The sequence below is a fragment of the Ipomoea triloba genome, chromosome 13 (genome assembly GCF_003576645.1).
Source record: "Ipomoea triloba cultivar NCNSP0323 chromosome 13, ASM357664v1".
NCBI lineage: Eukaryota > Viridiplantae > Streptophyta > Magnoliopsida > Solanales > Convolvulaceae > Ipomoea > Ipomoea triloba.
Window position 1 is genome coordinate 12,254,013 of NC_044928.1, and position 19,511 is coordinate 12,273,523.

A 19,511-nucleotide genomic window follows, 5' to 3' on the forward strand; every position below is an offset into this window, starting at 1 on the left:
ACTTGTGCTCAAAAGATTGAACTTTAATCCTTCAACGTAAGAGACTTCTTGGATGATTAAACCATTCTTCATGATATCTCCGGTACCCATGGTTCGTCCACTTGAGTTTCCACCGAAAACTACTTTAGGACCATTCTTTGCTTTATAGTTACTCAATTCTGATTTATCTCCAGTCATGTGTCTCGAGCAACCACTATCTACATACCAGATGGTCCTGTTTCCCTGCATTCAAAGATTAAGTGTTTTTAGGTACCCATACCTTCTTGGGTCCTTGTCGGTTAGCAGTGAGCTTGGGCATCCATGCATACCTAGAACTCGTAAGGTTCATCCTCGGTCCACGATACCCGTTAAACACGCGATAATGATAAGGGATACCATAGTAGGCTTGAGGTGTCTTCGGTGAATAAACCTTTTGAAGAGGAGGTGTTGGTTTATTCGTGTTGACTCTAGTGTATGAGGTTTGTTTATGTCTATGATGGAGCAGAAATTTTGCTCTTGTCATTGGTTCATAGTCCATAATCCAATCCTCATCACTAGGATATAGAGTGCCTTCCCCACCTCTATGATTGCTAGGAAACTTTTTGAAATTCTTGACATTATTCGGGTAAGAGTTCGGTCTTCCCTGAGGCATACCCTTGCGTTGCCTCTGTGAGTAATGTTGCCTCTTATTGCCTTGAAATTTCCCTTTAGATTGGTTATTCCCAAGTGGTTGACCATTTGCAATACGAACATGATGGTTCGGTACGCGAGGTCTATACCGGGGGGTCTGATGACTTCTCGGGTTACTGTTTTAGAAATTTCCTCTCGTAGGTTCCACAATACGTGTTTCAGTCGAATCATTAGATCGACTCGTTGATTGTGGTTCTGTTCCATTTGTGGCGTTAATCACTGGCTCAAGATTTTCAGTTTGTCATTGGACAAACACAGAACTTAAACCTCCACTAGTAGAAGGGTTAGTTGGTCGTGTTAAGAGAACATGTTGATAAGAGCTGGAGCTATAACCAAGTCCGGTTCTACTCCCTGATGGTCTTTGATCATCTACCATTCGATCCATTAATCTGGATAAATTTGTAAATGTCGCAAGTACCGCACGCAAATTTTGCTCTCTATCATCCTTCGCTTTACACTCTTCCTCAAGAAGATGAACTTGCTTCTCAAGCTGGCTTATAGATTCAAGCATCTCAGCATTTTTGGATCTTAAGTCCTCGAGATCTTGTCTTTCTGCCAATAGCTTGGCATTCTCTTCTTTGAGTCTGATGTGTGAATCCTCAATACCATCAAAACTCTTCATTATTCTTTCGAATGCTTCCCTAGGGTTTTCATGATATGTGGATTCGGAACTATAATTAGAAGAGTGGTTTTGTGAAGTTACCTCTTCTTCATCTGCCATAAGGCACAGTTCTTCATCCGAGTCCTCTTGACTGAAAAGACACAGTAGTCCTTTCTCATCTTCCGAACTGTCACTTTCTGAACTGGGGCTAGAAGTGCATGACTCGTCGTTCTTTTCTTCTAACTTCTCTTCTACAGCTAGAGCCTTCCTTCGCCTATCATTCTTCTGGTTTTTGTTTGGCTCTTCGTCAGCGTTATTTGATGCACTCTTCGGGTTGTGATAACTTCCCGAATTCTTCTTGTAGTTGTGCTCATCCTAATGCTTCTTGACGATGGGATATGGACATTCAGCTTTGAAGTATCCGGGTTTTCGGCAGTTATAACACAGCACTTGTATTTCATCCTTCTCATGTGTTCTGGATCCGCTAGTCTTGTCATTGTTTCGGTACTTCGTTCTTCTCGTCTTGTCAGAGTTATCATAGGATTGATTCTTTCGCATGAATCTTTTGAACCTTCTCATGAACAAAGCAAGCTGATCATCAGTGAAAAAATCAGATGAGGGATTAGAATTTGACCTTGGTGTTGATGATGAAGATTGATGATTTGCAACTAAGGCTATATTTCTCGTCTCTAGTTCTTCATCATTTTGAGCTTCCTTCTCGAACTCGTAGGCTTTCAGATCACTAAAGATCTGAGTAGTACTTGTTGTCTTGAGGTCTCTATGATCACGCATAGCTACTACTTTCATTTCCCAGCTTTTGGGTAGTCCTCGGAGAATCTTCAAGTTTATCTCCTTTTGTGTTAGCTTTTTCTCATCAAGATCATTGATTTCCATCCATAACTTTATGAACCGAGCTTCCATTTCAGTTATGGACTCCTTCGGATTGAGTTTGAAATCTTCAAACTTCTTCATGGCAATCGTCAGCTTGTTCTCCTTCTCTTGTTCGTCTCCATCACCTATGAGCATGAGTACATCCCAGATGTCTTTAGCAGTCTTGCACTTTCTTACTCTTGGAAACAATGATTCGTCCAATGCCTTGTAGAGTATATCCTTGGCTATATTGTCGAGATTTACTCGGGTTCTCTCTTCGGTAGTTAGCAAGGATTTCTCCTTTGGAATCATTTCTGGTGATGTCGGATCGGTAACAACACGATTGGGGTTCACTTGTAGTATCTGGATGGGTCCATCAGTTATCACGTCCCACATCTCATCATGCATGGCAGACAAGTGAGCCTGCATGCGCACTTTTCAATCATCAAACTTATCCAAGTTAAACATAAGAAAATGCCTATGATGTTCCATTTTAGATATAGTGCAAAGTTTGGAAATGTTTTGATGAATTTTTCAAAAAGGATCACCAGGCAGTATACACAGAGTGTCCACCGTTCAAGGTAACTTGCTCTGATACCACTTGTTGGTCCCGGTGGTAGAGATGTGAGTCTAGAAGGGGGGGCTGAATAGACTCACAAGAGGTTTTTGAAAACTTTTTGTCTAAAGAGATAAACGCAGCGGAAAGAATATATCAAGTTTTATCTTTAACTTTGCACTTTGATAAATCTTGTAAAAGATATTAGGTTTGAGTGATATATGCAATGCAAGACGTAAAGTAAATATATAGAGAGAGAGAGAGAGAGAGTTTTTATAGTGGTTCGGCTGTTAACTAAGCCTACTCCACTCTTCTTCACAACGCGTGAAAGTTTGCACTATATTCCCCGTTATAGTACAAAATCCGTTACAACAAGCTCCTTTGATCACTAAGCCCGGCAGCCTTGTTGTTGTAGGTTTTTCAACTTCTTCCAAGTTTACTCCGCCTCTTTCTACTTCACTTGTAGAGATGGTTGAAAGATTGTGATGATTCTCCAACTTGAACTTCTTGTGCTTTTTCTTCCTTGATCAACTTCTTAATCACACAAGAACTTCTAAAGAAATCTGTTATCACTTGTAAGCTTATGAATATCACACTGAAAGTTTTTCACTTGATAAACAATATTTCGCGTATTTTCAACCTTGTCAAAGTGAGATGGGACAAGGGTATTTATAGGTGGAATTTCAGATCCGGTGGAGGGAAAATGAAATTCAAAACCTATTGTCCAGTGTGTAATATCCAATGGGTATTGTCTTCTTCCTTTTCAGAATGTCAGTACTTTCTAGCCGTTTGTTCACTTTTGTGCAAGGACAATTTGTCTTTTGATCCTCCAATGTGCTCATGATCAAAAAAGATAATTCCCGGATTGTTAAAGAGGGTGAACCGAAATGAGGAAGAAATTGAGAGGCTCAAAGCATTATTACGAAGTGGCAACGGTTCAAAAAACATTGTAATGAGAAATGGCTCATAGAATTGTTATTGGTAGCAATAGGAATAGTAATAGGACTAGTAATGATTAATGTGATGCCAAAGAAATGTGGAAAACCTAGTGATCTTTATAGGTTGTCATGAAATTATGTAATTGTTCACTATTTTGTATTTACAATGTTCACCATATTATGGTCCTTATTTCATTGCTCATTGTTTATTTTGTATTGAAATTGGTTTTTGAGAAAGAAAATGCATAAATTGAGCAAAAGTAGAGATTATATTAATTGAGCAAAAAAATACCCATTCACAATTTGGTATGTTTCTATCTTTTTTTTTTAGCACTACTGACTCTGTTACAACTTTCTCATCCTGTTGAAGCACAACGAGTCAACAGTTGTTGACACTGAGGTTGGAACCCACACCCATCATTCATGTGGGAGTGTTAACCGGGACACCGGGTGCCACTTGATCACAAGGTCTTCACAATTCAGTTTGTTTCTATCTAGCATTCAAGTTCAATAGGTTCATTGAAATTCTCTTTGAATTTGGACTTGAACCCCATGGGGTGTTCGGTATGTTCATGTGGCCACTTGCTTTGTCTTTACTTGCCTTCTCAAGCCAAGAGTCTTCTGTTTTTTGAAGTAGGGGGAGGAGGTTGTTTCTTGTCTAACTTGCTTTCTCACTTGCTTTGTCTTGACCACATCATGTGTTGGATTCTCTCTAAAAAATAGCATTTGTACAAAAGTGCACCACCGCATATCCTACTACAACTTGTAAATTGCAGTTAATAGTTCATGTACATCCTCAAAGTTTAAAAAGAATTGGCACAATAATTAAGCCTTAAAACGGAAACTACCTCAAGTGATGAATTTTCTGGATTCCCAGGTTTATTTAGGTTATGAACTTCATTATTTTCTACTTCAACCTGAATACAAACACATTTAATTACAACGTAAAATTGTAAAACAAATATTCTCCAACATTTAAGCCTTAAAACTACCTCAACAAATGGATTTCTGGATTCCCATGCAAATTTAGGTTATGCATTTCATCATTTCCTACTTTAAACTGAATACAAACACATTAACATAGTTCATCCACAACCGAAAACTATAAAATAAATACTGCCCAGAATTTAAGCTTCAAACTACCTCACCAAATTGATCTTCTGGATTCCCAAACAGATTTAGGTTATGCATTTCATCATTTCCTACTTCAAGCTGAATACAAACACATTAACATAGTTCATCTACAAACTCAAAGTGTAACCTCACACTACTACACAAACAGCTTTTAATGTCGGCTAAATAGACCCTTTAACGTCGGCTAAAATCCGACGTTGATCTGGCCGACGTTGTAAGGGTACACATACAACGTCGGCTAAATGTTAACCGACGTTGTAGGTAACTTAAAAACAAATAAAATATCCTACAACGTCGGCTATTTACAAATAGCCGACGTTGTAGGTAATTTGAAAACTATTAAAATACCTTACAACGTCGGCTCTTTACAAATAGCCGACGTTGTAGATAATTTGAAAACTACTAAAATACCCTACAACGTCGGCTCTTTTCAAATAGCCAACGTTGTAGGTAATTTGAAAACTACTAAAATACCCTACAACGTCGGCTCTTTACAAATAGCCGACGTTGTAGGTAATTTGAAAACAAAAAAATTACCCTACAACGTCGGCTCTTTACAAATAGCCGACGTTGTAGGTAATTTGAAAACAAAAAAATTACCCTACAACGTCGGCTCTTTACAAATAGCCGACGTTGTAGGTAATTTGAAAACTAAAAAAATACCCTACAACGTCGACTCTTTACAAATAGCCGACGTTGTAGGTAATTTGAAAACTAGTAAAATACCCTACAACGTTGGCTCTTTACTAATAGCCGACGTTGTAGGTAATTTAAAAACAAAAAAATTACCCTACAACGTCGGCTAATAAGACTAGCCGACGTTGTAAGGTAATTTTTTTTTTAAATATTCATTTTATTTTTCTATTTACACCCAAAACCTGCTCAAATATATATAGCTATCACAATCACATTCAAAACCTGTACAATTTATATTTATAATATCAAAATTAATAAAAGCAATAAATCTCACAATTGATAATAATTAATAATACAAGTTCATCAAAAATTATCTATATTAATTAATACAAGCCATAATCTTCTCCCAAACTTTGTACCAAAAGCAATAAAAGCAATACATACATCTCACATTACTATTTCACATACTAATGCAATGTATAAGGCAAAAAAAATGCTAAATTTAACATTAGGTTAATCTATACATATATATAGCCTATCCATGCTGCACTGGTTGTTGCACACGACTACACGAGATCGAGAGGCTGAGAGGGCACTAAAATGCTGAATTCATACCACTCTATGAAAAATTGCAAATGCACAGATATAGCCTATGCATGCTGGATCCCCTTGTAGCATTGACTGCAGGATGTGGAAGAAATATGACTATGAGCCAAGATACATAAACAATAGCTTGTATGTTACAAAGAAATAGGTTTTTCAATCCAAAGATTAAAAATTCCCACAGATTTGAACCATATGTGAGCCTTTTTACAAACTCACTAGAATTACATTCATAAGAACTGAAATACACAATAAATAATGACATAAGTCACTCTTCAAAAAAAAATGACATAAGTCAGTAATAAAATGAAATGAATATTAGATTTAAAAAAAAAAATTGGATTACAAAATCATACCTGTCTTGAAAATGGAACAGGATAATGTTCATGACATTTTCAGAAACCAGAAGCAATATGGTAATAAGCTTATTTCTGTCTCCAACAATTCGACACATCTCCATCATTGCAATATATCTCCTACAATTACAAACTCTTTTAATAGTTGATGATGGCAGTAGAAACTCTTCTGTGGGGGTATATACTAGATAGGTTTGAAAATAAATCAGAACAAATTTGTTTGTGATTCAAGTCTAATTAGTGAATAGCTGAACAGAATTTAGCGCACATATTGATAATTTCATCAACTTCTTGTCTTGATAATTCATTGATATCTTGAATCTGCAGAATAATAGAGCATTTAACACCTAAATGCAAATTGAATATAATAGTCATCAAATAGCACCTACATTGAACTATGAACTAAAAAAAGCGTGTGATTTATTATCAAATTACATCTAGCTTGAACTCTGTTAGAATCTACAACTAAAAATGCATATAATTTATCCTCGAATTACAGTTTACTCGAACTTTGTTTAAAATGTATGTAATTTATCATCAAATAACACCTCGAATTTCAGAATCTTTGTGTATATATATACACACAAAAATATATAAAAAGAGGTTGGGGTGGGGGATGAGAGGGGGGGGGGAGGTGAACTGGGGAGAACACATGCAACATTTGGGGTGCAATTGAAGAATCACAATCAAGCCATTCTGGCTAAACATATAATTTCAAACAGAGTAATAATAAAAGAGGAAAGAATATTATTTATCAGGAAGAACTCACGTCTCAACCATTGATGCAACCGCCTCTGGATCGTCAACAGCGTGCTCGTGTTTGGATTCAGAATGATGATCATTCAACCTGCAGAAAATATAATAAATCAAATCTAAATTATTAAGGAATTGAAAACAAAATATTGACTATTTTGATTGTCGAGACTGTAAATTAACACAGGTCGGCGACTCGCCTGTCCGCCATTGACGAGTTCTTCAAGCTCTGAAACCTAGCTTCGTCCACACTGAAAAATACGAATCAATAATCTCGATTAAGCTAAATCGATTATTTCAACAATGTGTCGACATTATCGGAAACCTAGCTAATTAACGTTTAACTGTTAATGCAGCGAGCTGAGTGAAATCGAACAGGAAATACGTGCCCTACCTCTGGCTCGCATCGATGAACGGCGACTGAAGAAGGCGAGGGAGTGAGGCCAGAGTGAGTGCGACTGAAGAAGGCCAGCCGACGAGTAGGACAGCAGACTACCGTTAGAGACGGAGTGAGGCCGGAGTGCGTCTGGTCGCGTCGGAGGGAGTGAAGGAGGACGGCGAGGGCTTACGTCTGGTCGCGTCGGAGGGAGTGAAGGAGGACGGTGAGGGCTTGCGTCTGGGTCGCGCGGCTATGAGAGAGGAATCATAATAGGAATTCTAGGGTTAACTCACTTAACTGGTTAAGTTTTAAGTTATTTTTTATTATTAATGTTATCGCGCCCGGGCTTAATGATACGGCGTCGGCTACCACTCATAGCCGACGTTGTATCGATGGACGAATGCCATTATAGGCGCGATACGACGTCGGCTAGGAGCGGTAGCCGACGTCGTATGCACCGGGCCTAATACTAATGGGATACGACGTCGGCTAACCTACTTAGCCGACGTCGTATCGATGCCCGAATGCAATTAAAGGCGCGATACGACGTCGGCTAGGTCGGTTAGCCGACGTCGTATCGTCCGTCGATGGCTAATATACACGATACGACGTCGGCTAATCTCTTAGCCGACGTCGTATCGCACCGTAGTCTAATCTACACCCTTTAACGTCGGTTATTAGTAAATAACCGACGTTAAAAGGTTTTTATTTATTTTTAATTAATTAATGAACCTTTAACGTCGGGTAATTATTTAGCCGACGTTAAATAGCCGACGTTGTATGTGATTTCTGTAGTAGTGTCAACAAATACTAACTAGATTTGGGCAGTAAAAGTACCTCAACAAATAGATTTTCAGGATTCTCGGGCAGATGTAGATTATACACCAACTCATTTCCTACTTAAAATTGAAACAAGCACATTAAATAGTTCATCAAGTACCTCAAAGTTTAAAACAAATAGTCACCAGAATTTAAGCTTTAAAATTACCTCAGCAAATGGATTTTTCTGGGGCAGAATCTAGAATAGGGTGGGACTCTAGAATAGACTGAGACTCTGGAATAGGCTGAGAACATGCTTCATTTGTATGCTGTGATGATGACCTTGGCTAAAATGGAGAAAAAAAGGAATGCAATTAGATAGGTATAACCATTAAAGTAATCATAGTAAATAACAATGAGATAGTAAGTAACTATTACCTGATTTCCTTTCAAAGGACATTTTCTACTGTTATGTCGTTTTTGTTTACAGTTGGTGCAATGCAAGGTCACATGTGTCCTTGAAAGATGAATCCCATCAACTGAAAATTGATTTGCCCCTCTTGGTTTTTGTTTAACTTCCCTTCTTCCTTAGTCTTTTTGGCCTTCTAGGTCTCTTGCAGTGTAAGTGTACATAGGTAGTAGTTGTGCCACTCTTTGGGTTTCAGGCCAGCCATAAGATATAGATAGTAGTTGTGCCACTCTTTGGGTTTCAGGCCAGCCATAAGATATAGGAAGTAGTTGTGCCACTCGTTGGGTTTCAGGCCAGCCATAAGATATGGCCTTCTAGGTCTCTTGCAGTGTAAGTGTACATAGGTAGTAGTTGTGCCACTCTTTGGGTTTCAGGCCTGCCATAAGATATAGGTAGTAGTTGTGCCACTCTTTTGGTTTTAGGCTAGCCATAGGATTTAAGTTTTCTTTGTGTATCCTTGGGTTTCAGGCTAGCCATAAGATATAGGTAATAGTTGTGCCACTCTTTGGATTTCAGGCCAGCCATAGGATTTATGTTTCCTTTGTGTATCCTTTGTCTTTGTTAGTATGTTTCCTTTGTGTAAGGAACATTAACATACTCATGGCTCTGTTTTGGAACATCCTTTGTGTAAGGAACATTAACATATTTACACAACATTAACATACTCAGGCCTATGTTTTTTCATTAAGGAACATCCTTTGTGTAAGGAACATTAACATACTTAGGCCTCTGTTTTTTCATCAAATAACATCAAGTCTCACATCTTTTGTTTAAGGAACATTAACATACTCAGGCATCTGTTTTTTTTCATCAAATAACATCAAGCCTCACATCCTTTGTGTATGTAACACCTCAATTTTCACCTCTTGGATTTATTACAAAATCCCTAATAGTACAATACATTGCGGAAGCATCAAACCAGCAGAAAATTGGGTGTTACCGCCACGCTTAGGTATCTCTCCTATACCCAAACGCTAAGGCTAAACTTACAACCTCAAATAACCATATCAACATCCAAAAGTGTACATATGGAACTAATCCTTCCAGGGTGTCTATTCTAGGATAGAGTAGTCTTCAACCTCGACTCTCATCCTATTCAGAGCTCATCGGGCCACAGAGGCCCACGCTAGACTGCATCTAATAAAGGACACAATGAAGTGTAGTTAGCGCGACGGCTATGTAAGGAAATCCATTGTCACTCGAAAGTAAACAAAGGTTTCAAAAGCGACAATAATAATTAGAAAAAGATAACCGTTACCCAACGGTCGCAATCTACCTGCAAGTATTTAACAGTAAAACAGTGCAGCGCAGTATATAAGTGACATCAGCACATAATACTTCTATCACTGAAAATTTTCATTTAATTCAAAGTGGGAAACACAACACGCATTTTAAGGTTCGGGACACACGACCTTTTCATTCCCACTCAATCTCTCAGCGAATAGACTTCGCTCTGCAGTATGAACAAATCATACAAATTCTCACACTTCACTCAGCGAATAGACTTCGCTCTGCAGTATGAATAAATCATACAAAATCTCACACTTCACTCAGCGAATAGACTTTGCTCTGCAATATGAATAAGTCATACAAAATCTCACCATTCACTCAGCGAATAGACTTCGCTCTGCAGTATGAACTATTCATACAGAACCCCTCACCATTCATTATTTTCACACGACACAAACTCATCAACTTGTTCAAGTATATCTCCCAAAAATACACATATTAAGTAATGTTCTTTCTATTACGAAAATCCAAGTACGAGAGTCACGATAATTCTTAAAACACCATTTTTCTCTAAATTAGTAATTATAATGCACAAAAATAATATTTGAGTCTTCAAAAATTCACCCGATTGCCCGTAGGCCTTCAAAACATCGCAATACTCGGGATTAAAAACATCGGGGAAAAGTTTGGTAAAAAACAAGTCGAAAACGAATCCGCGTCGCGCGGACTCGCGGTTGGCCGCACCAGCGGACGCACGGCGGACGCAGGCGTCCGGACCGCGTCCAGCCTCTCTGCCAGAAGATTTCAGTTGGCGCAGTCCGAAAGATTGAGCCGGTAAAAATAGTTCCCGAACTCTTTTTTCACTTGAAATTTTTATGGTAGAACCCCAACTTATAGTACTTGATGTCCATAAAAAGTTTTGGTCATTTTGATCCACGAATAAACACAGAAAATTCCCTTTTTGCCCTTGGCAGTGTGCTGTCCAGAATATTTTTCTCTCTGGACCAGTTTTGGAATAAAATTCGAAAACCGTACTTATACTATTCCGATCATTATGAAATTTTATATGCGGGTTCTACACTTATAGAACTACATGTATAAAAAAAATAGGATCAAAATACCTTACCAATTTTTCCCAATAAATATCGGAAGTTACTGCCAGAATCTATCCTGATTTCTTTTCACTATTTTCACAAGTATAAGCCTATATGGGCATAAATTCAACATATACATGCATAAATTAGCTATGAACATGTATATAAAAATTACCAAAAATCCAAAGTGTAGTTTCTTAGGCTAACTTGTAGATCCACGAACTTAACACATAATTTCCACGTAAAAATTCCTAGTTATATAATTTACTAGCATTTGTTCACCTTCAAGTGATTGAGCCAACTTAAGGGATTCCTTACCTTTGTAGAAACCTTAAAAACCGTACAAGTTGATGATGCCTTCCTTGGATTCCTTCACCAAAGATCCTAACAAAACACCATAATACAATGTTTTCATAAATCTTAAGTCCAAGCTTAAGTCTTAGGCAGGGCCGTTCCAAACATTTTAGAGGCCCGGGACTAAATTTTAAAAAGGGGCCTTATTAGAAAAGACTATAATTTAAATTTAATAATATTAAAATATGATAATAATATCAAATAACATGAAATAATATTACAAAATTTGCAACAATTTCGAAAATACAAAAGTAATCATGACAAAAGATTTCTACGTGATTTACTTGATGCAAAATCATCAATAATTGTATCAAGATTAATATTTTCTAACATATCCTTCTCAATACACAAAATGGCCAAACCATTCAATCTTTCTTGTGACATTGAAGATCTCAAATAAGTTTTCAATAACTTCAATTTTGAAAAACTTCTCTCCGCTGATGCTACAGTCACGGGTATCGTCAATAATAGTCGATAAGCAATAGAAACCATTGGGAAGCAATCAGCAACTTTGACAAACTCAAGAATCTCAATTGCTGGCATTAATGTATCTGGCAAAGACATTTGTAACACTTTTAATTCAGAGAAAAGACAATCAAAATCAACATCAAACATATCATTATGAGAAAAAGTAGTAGCAAAATTATTACAACATTCTCTTAGTTTATCATTATCCAATGACTTTAATATTTTTGAATTATATAAAAATCCAAAAACATTTTCAAATATCTTTAGTTGCTCAAATCTATTATTCAAAGAAGTAATTGACATATCCACAACAGTTAAAAAGTAATTGACTCTAAAATCCCCCTCAGGTGATTGAATTTCCTCTTCAATATCATTTTCATCAAATTGTTTTTTCCTAATAATGCGCCGTCTAATTGGAAATGTGGAATCTATGTTCATATCACTTGCAATGTTTTTGGCAATATTCATACTAGAAGCAAACCCTTCATTTCTATATTTCTCAAAAAAATTTATCACACCTTCTATTTGATTCATGGTAGTTTCAATGCACATAGATTTTGATTGCAACTTTTTACTTACCATATGAATAGCAAATAAAATGTCATGCCAAATAACAATTCCAAGTAAAAATTCAAAATTCTCAAGTGCACTCACCAAGCTGTCCGCTTCACTTTTTGATTTGGCATCATCACAAGAATTAGATAATTCTAACAAAGCCAACCTTATTTCAGGAGCTTGAAATCTAATTGCTTTGACACTTTTTATTCTACTCTCCCAACGAGTATTTGACAAATATTTCACAGTCAAGCTTGGAACATTATCAAGTAAAATTTTCCACCTTTTAGGAGAACTTGAAAATAAAGCATATAGACGTTGCATAACTCCAAAAAATGAAATTGCTTTAACACAAGAATGTGCCATATCACTAACAGTAAGATTAAGACTATGACAAGCACATGGCATATACAATGCTCTTGGATTTACTTCAAGTAATCGTTTTTGAACACCTTGATGCTTTCCTTTCATATTAGAACCATTATCATAACCTTGGCCTCTCACATCATCAATTTGAAGACCTAAAGCTTTAATTGCATCTAACATTTCCTTAAAAAGTCCTAAACCAGATGTACTGTCCACTTTTAAAAACTCTAAAAAGTATTCTTCTATTTTTATTTTAGTACTAGACGTATTAACACATCGTACTACTAAACTCATTTGTTCTTGATGACTAACATCTGGGGTACAATCAAGAATTATAGAAAAATATTTAGCATCTTTAATAATCTGTATGATAGAACTTTTAACACTTTGGGCCAAAATAGAAATTAACTCATTTTGAATTTTGTGACCAAGATAATGACGATGAATTTCATGGTTTTGAATACGTCTAATATGATCTTGCATTATCAAATCAAATTCTGCAATCATCTCAATCAATCCCAAAAAATTGCCATTATTATCAAAGTAAATTTTGTCATTGGATCCTCGAAAAGCCAAATTATGTTTTGCAAGACATTTTACAACAGAAATTATGCGTAGTAAAACTTGTCTCCAACGTTCTTTTTCTTTTGAAATTTCATTTTGTAAATCTTTATCAATAGTTTGATTATTATTTAATCTCATTTTTAGTTCATTCCAATTTGTCATTTTAGTCATATGTTCAACACTATTCTCATGTTCTTTGAGCCTCTCACCAAGATGCTTCCAATTGCTAAATCCATCATTTGCTAAAGCACTTGTATTGTTATTGGATTTGAACAACTTACAACAAAAACAATATACTTTATCCACATGTTTTGAGTAAACTAACCATTTTCGATCACTAGTTTCTCCATTACTCAACTTTCTTGTGTAATAAGTATATGAAAAATGCCTAGAGGTATTATCTAAAGGAAACACAATATTTAATTCCCTTATAGGCCCCTTTTCAACTAAAACATCTCTTGATTTATTATCAAGATTAGACCAATTTCTAGGGTCATATATATCAAAATAAGGAGTAATTTGTTCATCTTCATCAACTAAAGGACTATTATCCTCATCAATATGATCTTGATTACTCATATTTTCATTAGATTGTTCAAGATTATCTAGGTTTGGTGTTTCTAAATTTTCATTAGAGGATCCAACTTTTTTAATAAATTTATTCATAGCTCCTCTTTGTGAGTCTATTAATTGATCAATTTGTTTTCTTTTTTTCCTTTTTTCACTTCCGGATAAATATTTTTTAGGCAACATTATATATATATAAAAAATAAAACAGATTAAAAAAAAAAAGAACAAAAACACCTGGCAGTTATGAATCAATCAATCCGAATCAGTCAATCAAATATGTGCCTTCAATCCCTGCATATAAATATATAATAAATTATACACTTAATAAACTTTCAATTTCATTTTACATACAATTATACAAATCATAATAAATAGAATTAAAACCAAAATAAAATTCCTAGGTAAACTATTTTGATGATTGATGAATGATGATTGATGAATTACCTCTGCTGCTGCCTGCTGAGTGCAGAGTGCTGATGAACTGGAGAATGGAGACTTGGAGTGCATCTGTGCATATTATGATATTAAGTGGAAATTTGGAATGTTGCATTGCATTCTCCACCCACCAACGGAAACAAACAAAAATATGTGGAGATATTTGTTTTTTTTTGTCTGCCATCATTCCCTGCCAATCTGCCATGCGTAGCCACTACTCCCACTAGCCACCAGCCATACTTTTCCTTTTTTCTATGCATATATAATATAGACAGCCTTAGCAGAAGAATTAGAATTAGAATTAGAATTAGCAGAAGTACATAGCATTAGCAGACACTATATTCCTATGCCATACTTTTCCTTTTTATAATATATCCTATAATACTATGTATATAATATATCCTATGGGCCCCTTAGAGGGATGGGCCCTGGGCAGGCGCCCAGGCTGCCCCCCCCCTTGGGCCGGCCCTGGTCTTAGGAGGGATTGAACCGAACAAAACCGAAGTTCTTACCTATAGTAGAGTTCTTGGAGTTGAAGAAATGCCTAAGGAGTTCTTAGATCACAAATATGGAAGACTAATATTTTTCCTCCTCTTCTTCCTTGTGTGTTCGAAAGTGAGAGAGAAAGATGAGTGTGATAGTGTAGATTATGTCTTGAAGATCAAGCAACAAAGTGCAACATTCCCATACCTCATTAATGCTAGCATTAAATGCTTCATTAATTGTGATCATCCACTTGGGGTTATGCCACATGTCAATACCCTATGGCTCCTTGAAGAAGAAAAAATCTAATCTTTGCCAGTTCGGGTTCAAATCAGATAAAAGTTCGGAGGATCATGGCTTAATTCGGGAAAATTCTAACACCAAAATTATTCTAAAAATAATCCCGTCGCTAATCCCTCAAATTGGGAATATTTCGGTATCTCGCGAAATATAGGTACAAGGTTCGTAACAATTTTACCCCTTTCAGTCTATTTAAAATTTTACTTGAACTAACTAGAAGTTCAGGCTTAATCATATGACACTTAATAATCCAATTTCTAGGAAAATTCGAACTGAATATACATCCTTAAAAATTTTTCGGTTCGTGACCGGTACGTAGATCGCAGCTTATTAATAACTAGTAAGAAAAAAAAAATTCTTTCGAACACCGAGAGACCTTCTCCTAAATGTCATAGCTAAAAATATTTTCGAATTTTAACTTTGTCGGAAAAACCGAGGGGTTACAGTGTAAGGAATACATTAACATTACTCAGGCATATGTTTTTTTCATCAAATAACATCAAGTCGAACAACATCAAGCCTCACATCCTTTGTGTAAGGAACACATCCTTTGTTTTCTTTTGTGTAAGGAACATTAACATACTCAGGCATATGTTTTTTTTCATCAAATAACATACTTAGGTATCTGTTTTTTTCATCAAATAACATCTTTATTTCATCAAATAACATACTCAAGTATCTGTTTTTTTTCATCAAATAACATCAAGAACATCAAGCATCACATCCTTTGTGTAAGGAACACATTAACATTTTTTCATCAAATAACATCTTTATTTCATCAAATAACATACTCAAGTATATGTTTTCTTCATCAAATAACATCAAGAACATCAAGCCTCACATCCTTTGTGTAAGGAACACATTAACATTACTCAGGCATCTGTTCCTGTTTCATCCTGTTTTTTCATCAAATAACATCAAGTCTCCTTTGTGTAAGGAACACACATTTCCCATGCCTCTGTTTTTTCATCAAATAACATTATTTCATCAACATCAAGTCGAACACACATTTCCCAGGCCTCGGTTTTTTCATCAAATAACATTATTTCATCAACATCAAGTCGAACACACATTTCCCAAGCCTCTATTTTTTCATCAAGTCGAACACACATTTCCCAGGCCTCTGTTTTCATCAACATCGCCTCCCAGGCCTCTGTTTTCATCAACATCGCCTCCCAGGCCTATGTTTTCATCAACATCGCCTCCCAGGCAGGCCTCTGTTTTCATCAACATCGCCTCGCCTCCCAGGCCTCTGTTTTCATCAACATCGCCTCCCAAGCAGGCCTCTGTTATCAACATCACCTCGCCTCCCAGGCCCTTGTTTTCATCATCGCCTCCCAAGCAGGCCTCTGTTATCAACATCGCCTCCCAAGCAGGCCTCTGTTTTCATCAACATTGCCTCACATCGCCTCCCAGGCTGCTCGCCACGCCTCTGTTATCAACATCGCCTCCCAAGCGGGCCTCTGTTTTGATCAACATCGCCTCCTCTATTTTCATCAACATCGCCTCACATCGCCTCCCAGGCTGCTCGCCACGCCTCTGTTATCAACATCGCCTCCCAAGCAGGCCTCTGTTTTCATCAACATCGCCTCACATCGCCTCCCATGCTGCTCGCCACATCGCCTCCCATGCAGGCCTCTGTTTTCATCAACATCGCCTCCCAAGCAAGCCTCTGTTTTCATCATCGCCTCCTCTGTTTTCATCAACATCGCCTCACATCGCCTCCCAGGCTGCTCGCCACGCCTCTGTTATCAACATCGCCTCCCAAGCAGGCCTCTGTTTTCATCAACATCGCCTCACATCGCCTCCCATGCTGCTCGCCACATCGCCTCCCATGCAGGCCTCTGTTTTCATCAACATCGCCTCCCAAGCAAGCCTCTGTTTTCATCATCGCCTCCTCTGTTTTCATCAACATCGCCTCACATCGCCTCCCAGGCTGCTCGCCACGCCTCTGTTATCAACATCGCCTCCCAAGCAGGCCTCTGTTTTCATCAACATCGCCTCACATCGCCTCCCAAGCCTCTGTTTTCATCATCAACATCGCCTCCTCCCAGGCCTCTGTTTTCATTATCATCGCCTCACATCGCCTCTATTTTCATCATCAGTGTTCATCATCAACATCGCCTCCTCCCAAGCCTCTGTTTTCGTCATCAACATCGCCTCCTCCCAGGCCTCTGTTTTCATCATCAGTTGTCATCATCAACATCGCCTCCTCCCAGGCCTCTGTTTTTATCAACATCGCCTCACATCGCCTCCCAAGCCTCTGTTTTCATCATCAACATCGCCTCCTCCCAGGCCTCTGTTTTCATTATCATCGCCTCACATCGCCTCTATTTTCATCATCAGTGTTCATCATCAACATCGCCTCCTCCCAAGCCTCTGTTTTCGTCATCAACATCGCCTCCTCCCAGGCCTCTGTTTTCATCATCAGTTGTCATCATCAACATCGCCTCCTCCCAGGCCTCTGTTTTTATCAACATCGCCTCACATCGCCTCCCAAGCCTCTGTTTTCATCATCAACATCGCCTCCTCCCAGGCCTCTGTTTTCATTATCATCGCCTCACATCGCCTCTATTTTCATCATCAGTGTTCATCATCAACATCGCCTCCTCCCAAGCCTCTGTTTTCGTCATCAACATCGCCTCCTCCCAGGCCTCTGTTTTCATCATCAGTTGTCATCATCAACATCGCCTCCTCCCAGGCCTCTGTTTTTATCAACATCGCCTCACATCGCCTCCCAAGCCTCTGTTTTCATCATCAACATCGCCTCCTCCCAGGCCTCTGTTTTCATTATCATCGCCTCACATCGCCTCTATTTTCATCATCAGTGTTCATCATCAACATCGCCTCCTCCCAAGCCTCTGTTTTCGTCATCAACATCGCCTCCTCCCAGGCCTCTGTTTTCATCATCAGTTGTCATCATCAACATCGCCTCCTCCCAGGCCTCTGTTTTTATCAACATCGCCTCACATCGCCTCCCAAGCCTCTGTTTTCATCATCAACATCGCCTCCTCCCAGGCCTCTGTTTTCATTATCATCGCCTCACATCGCCTCTATTTTCATCATCAGTTTTCATCATCAACATCGCCTCCTCCCAAGCCTCTGTTTTCATCATCAACGTCGCCTCCTCCCAGGCCTCTGTTTTCATCATCAGTTGTCATCATCAACATCGCCTCCTCCCAAGCCTCTGTTTTTATCAACATCGCCTCCTCCCAGGCCTCTGTTTTCATCATCAGTTTTCATCATCAACATCATCGCCTCCTCCCAGGCCTCTGTTTTCATCATCAGTTTTCATCATTAACATCGCCTCCTCCCAGGCCTCTGCTTCTGTTTTCATCAACATCGCCTCCTCCCAAGCCTCTGTTTTCATCATCAGTTTTCATCATCAACTGTCCTCTGTTTTCATCATCAGTTTTCATCATCAACATCGCCTCCTCCCAGGCCTCTGCTTCTGTTTTCATCAACATCGCCTCCTCCCAGGCCTCTGTTTTCATCATTAGTTTTCATCAACATCGCCTCCTCCCAGGCCTCTGTTTTCATCATCATCGCCTCACATCGCCTCCCAGGCCTCTGTTTTCATCATCAGTTTTCATCATCAACATCGCCTCCTCCCAGGCCTCTATTTTCATCATCATCGCCTCACATCGCCTCCCAGGCCTCTGCTTTGAAGTAATCATGCTCACATTTCTCAGGCCTTTGTGTAAGGAACATACATTATATATTCCCTTCACTTCACTTCAAATAACATCAAGCCACACGCATTCAAAATAAGCACAACGCGCGAGCCAACGCCCCCACTGGGAATTTAACTTGTGACCTCTCACGTGGGAGTGCCATAGCTATGTCGCTCGGCCACAAGTCCTTTGGCTCTAACCCATCCCCAAGTCAAGTCATGTCTTAGTATTTGCATAAACCAAACCCAAGAATCTTTATTTTCTCCCTCAACAAATGCATAAACAAGGGGAAAATACCATCATTAGGATCTAATGTTGTGGCAGTGAGCAACTGTCCACCATACTTAGCCTTCAGATGGCAGCCATCAACTCCCACTACAAGAAAATTGTCCATTAGCGAGAAGTAAAACCGTCACTAAAAGTTCAAAAACCATCATAAAAGACTTTTAATGACGGGAAATTTACCGTCGCGACCCGTCGTTATATCTTCCGAGGATAAAAACAATTAATGACGGGATATGATACCGTCATTAGTGAGCATGTAGTGATAGTATATTTACCGTCACTAAAGTGTTCTTTTTGTGACAAAGAATCCCGTCATTAATACAATTATTCAATAGCATAATTTCCTCTCATATATTCTTTTAATGATGGAAAATCCCGTCGTTAATATTACTATTTTCTAACGAAATTTC

The 19,511-nt window shown here is 38.2% G+C and overlaps 2 protein-coding genes across 2 annotated transcripts; both read right to left on the minus strand.

The window, feature by feature from the left end:
• Window positions 1–910: 910 nt before the first annotated feature.
• On the minus strand, window positions 911–6,082 carry LOC116001207. Its single transcript, XM_031241096.1, has 5 exons — window positions 6,020–6,082; window positions 4,778–4,846; window positions 4,483–4,551; window positions 1,721–2,563; window positions 911–1,645 (listed from the first exon to the last, which is right to left on the minus strand). Exons 1-5 carry the CDS (start codon window positions 6,080–6,082, stop codon window positions 911–913), a joined length of 1,779 nt encoding a protein of 592 aa, XP_031096956.1.
• A 1,046-nt stretch (window positions 6,083–7,128) lies between these two features.
• On the minus strand, window positions 7,129–12,970 carry LOC116001208 (zinc finger MYM-type protein 1-like). Its single transcript, XM_031241097.1, has 4 exons — window positions 12,313–12,970; window positions 11,733–11,952; window positions 7,317–7,367; window positions 7,129–7,210 (listed from the first exon to the last, which is right to left on the minus strand). The coding sequence occupies exons 1-4, from the start codon at window positions 12,968–12,970 to the stop codon at window positions 7,129–7,131; spliced, it is 1,011 nt and encodes a 336-aa protein (XP_031096957.1).
• Window positions 12,971–19,511: the final 6,541 nt, after the last annotated feature.

Excerpts from the sequence above, each read along its gene's own strand:
- LOC116001207 (XM_031241096.1), bottom strand. The coding sequence starts at position 6,082 with ATGCTACAAGGGGATCCAGCATGCATAGGCTATATCTGTGCATTTGCA. Across the intron at positions 4,552-4,777 it reads CAGAAGATCAATTTGGTGAG|GTTGAAGTAGAAAATAATGA; the intron begins GTAGTTTGAAGC and ends GTTTGTATTCAG. Across the intron at positions 2,564-4,482 it reads CAGAAAATTCATCACTTGAG|GCTCACTTGTCTGCCATGCA; the intron begins GTAGTTTCCGTT and ends GTGCGCATGCAG.
- LOC116001208 (XM_031241097.1), bottom strand. The coding sequence starts at position 12,970 with ATGTTAGATGCAATTAAAGCTTTAGGTCTTCAAATTGATGATGTGAGA. Across the intron at positions 7,368-11,732 it reads TTGTGTATTGAGAAGGATAT|TGTGGACGAAGCTAGGTTTC; the intron begins GTTAGAAAATAT and ends CGTATTTTTCAG. Across the intron at positions 7,211-7,316 it reads AACTCGTCAATGGCGGACAG|GTTGAATGATCATCATTCTG; the intron begins GCGAGTCGCCGA and ends TATTTTCTGCAG.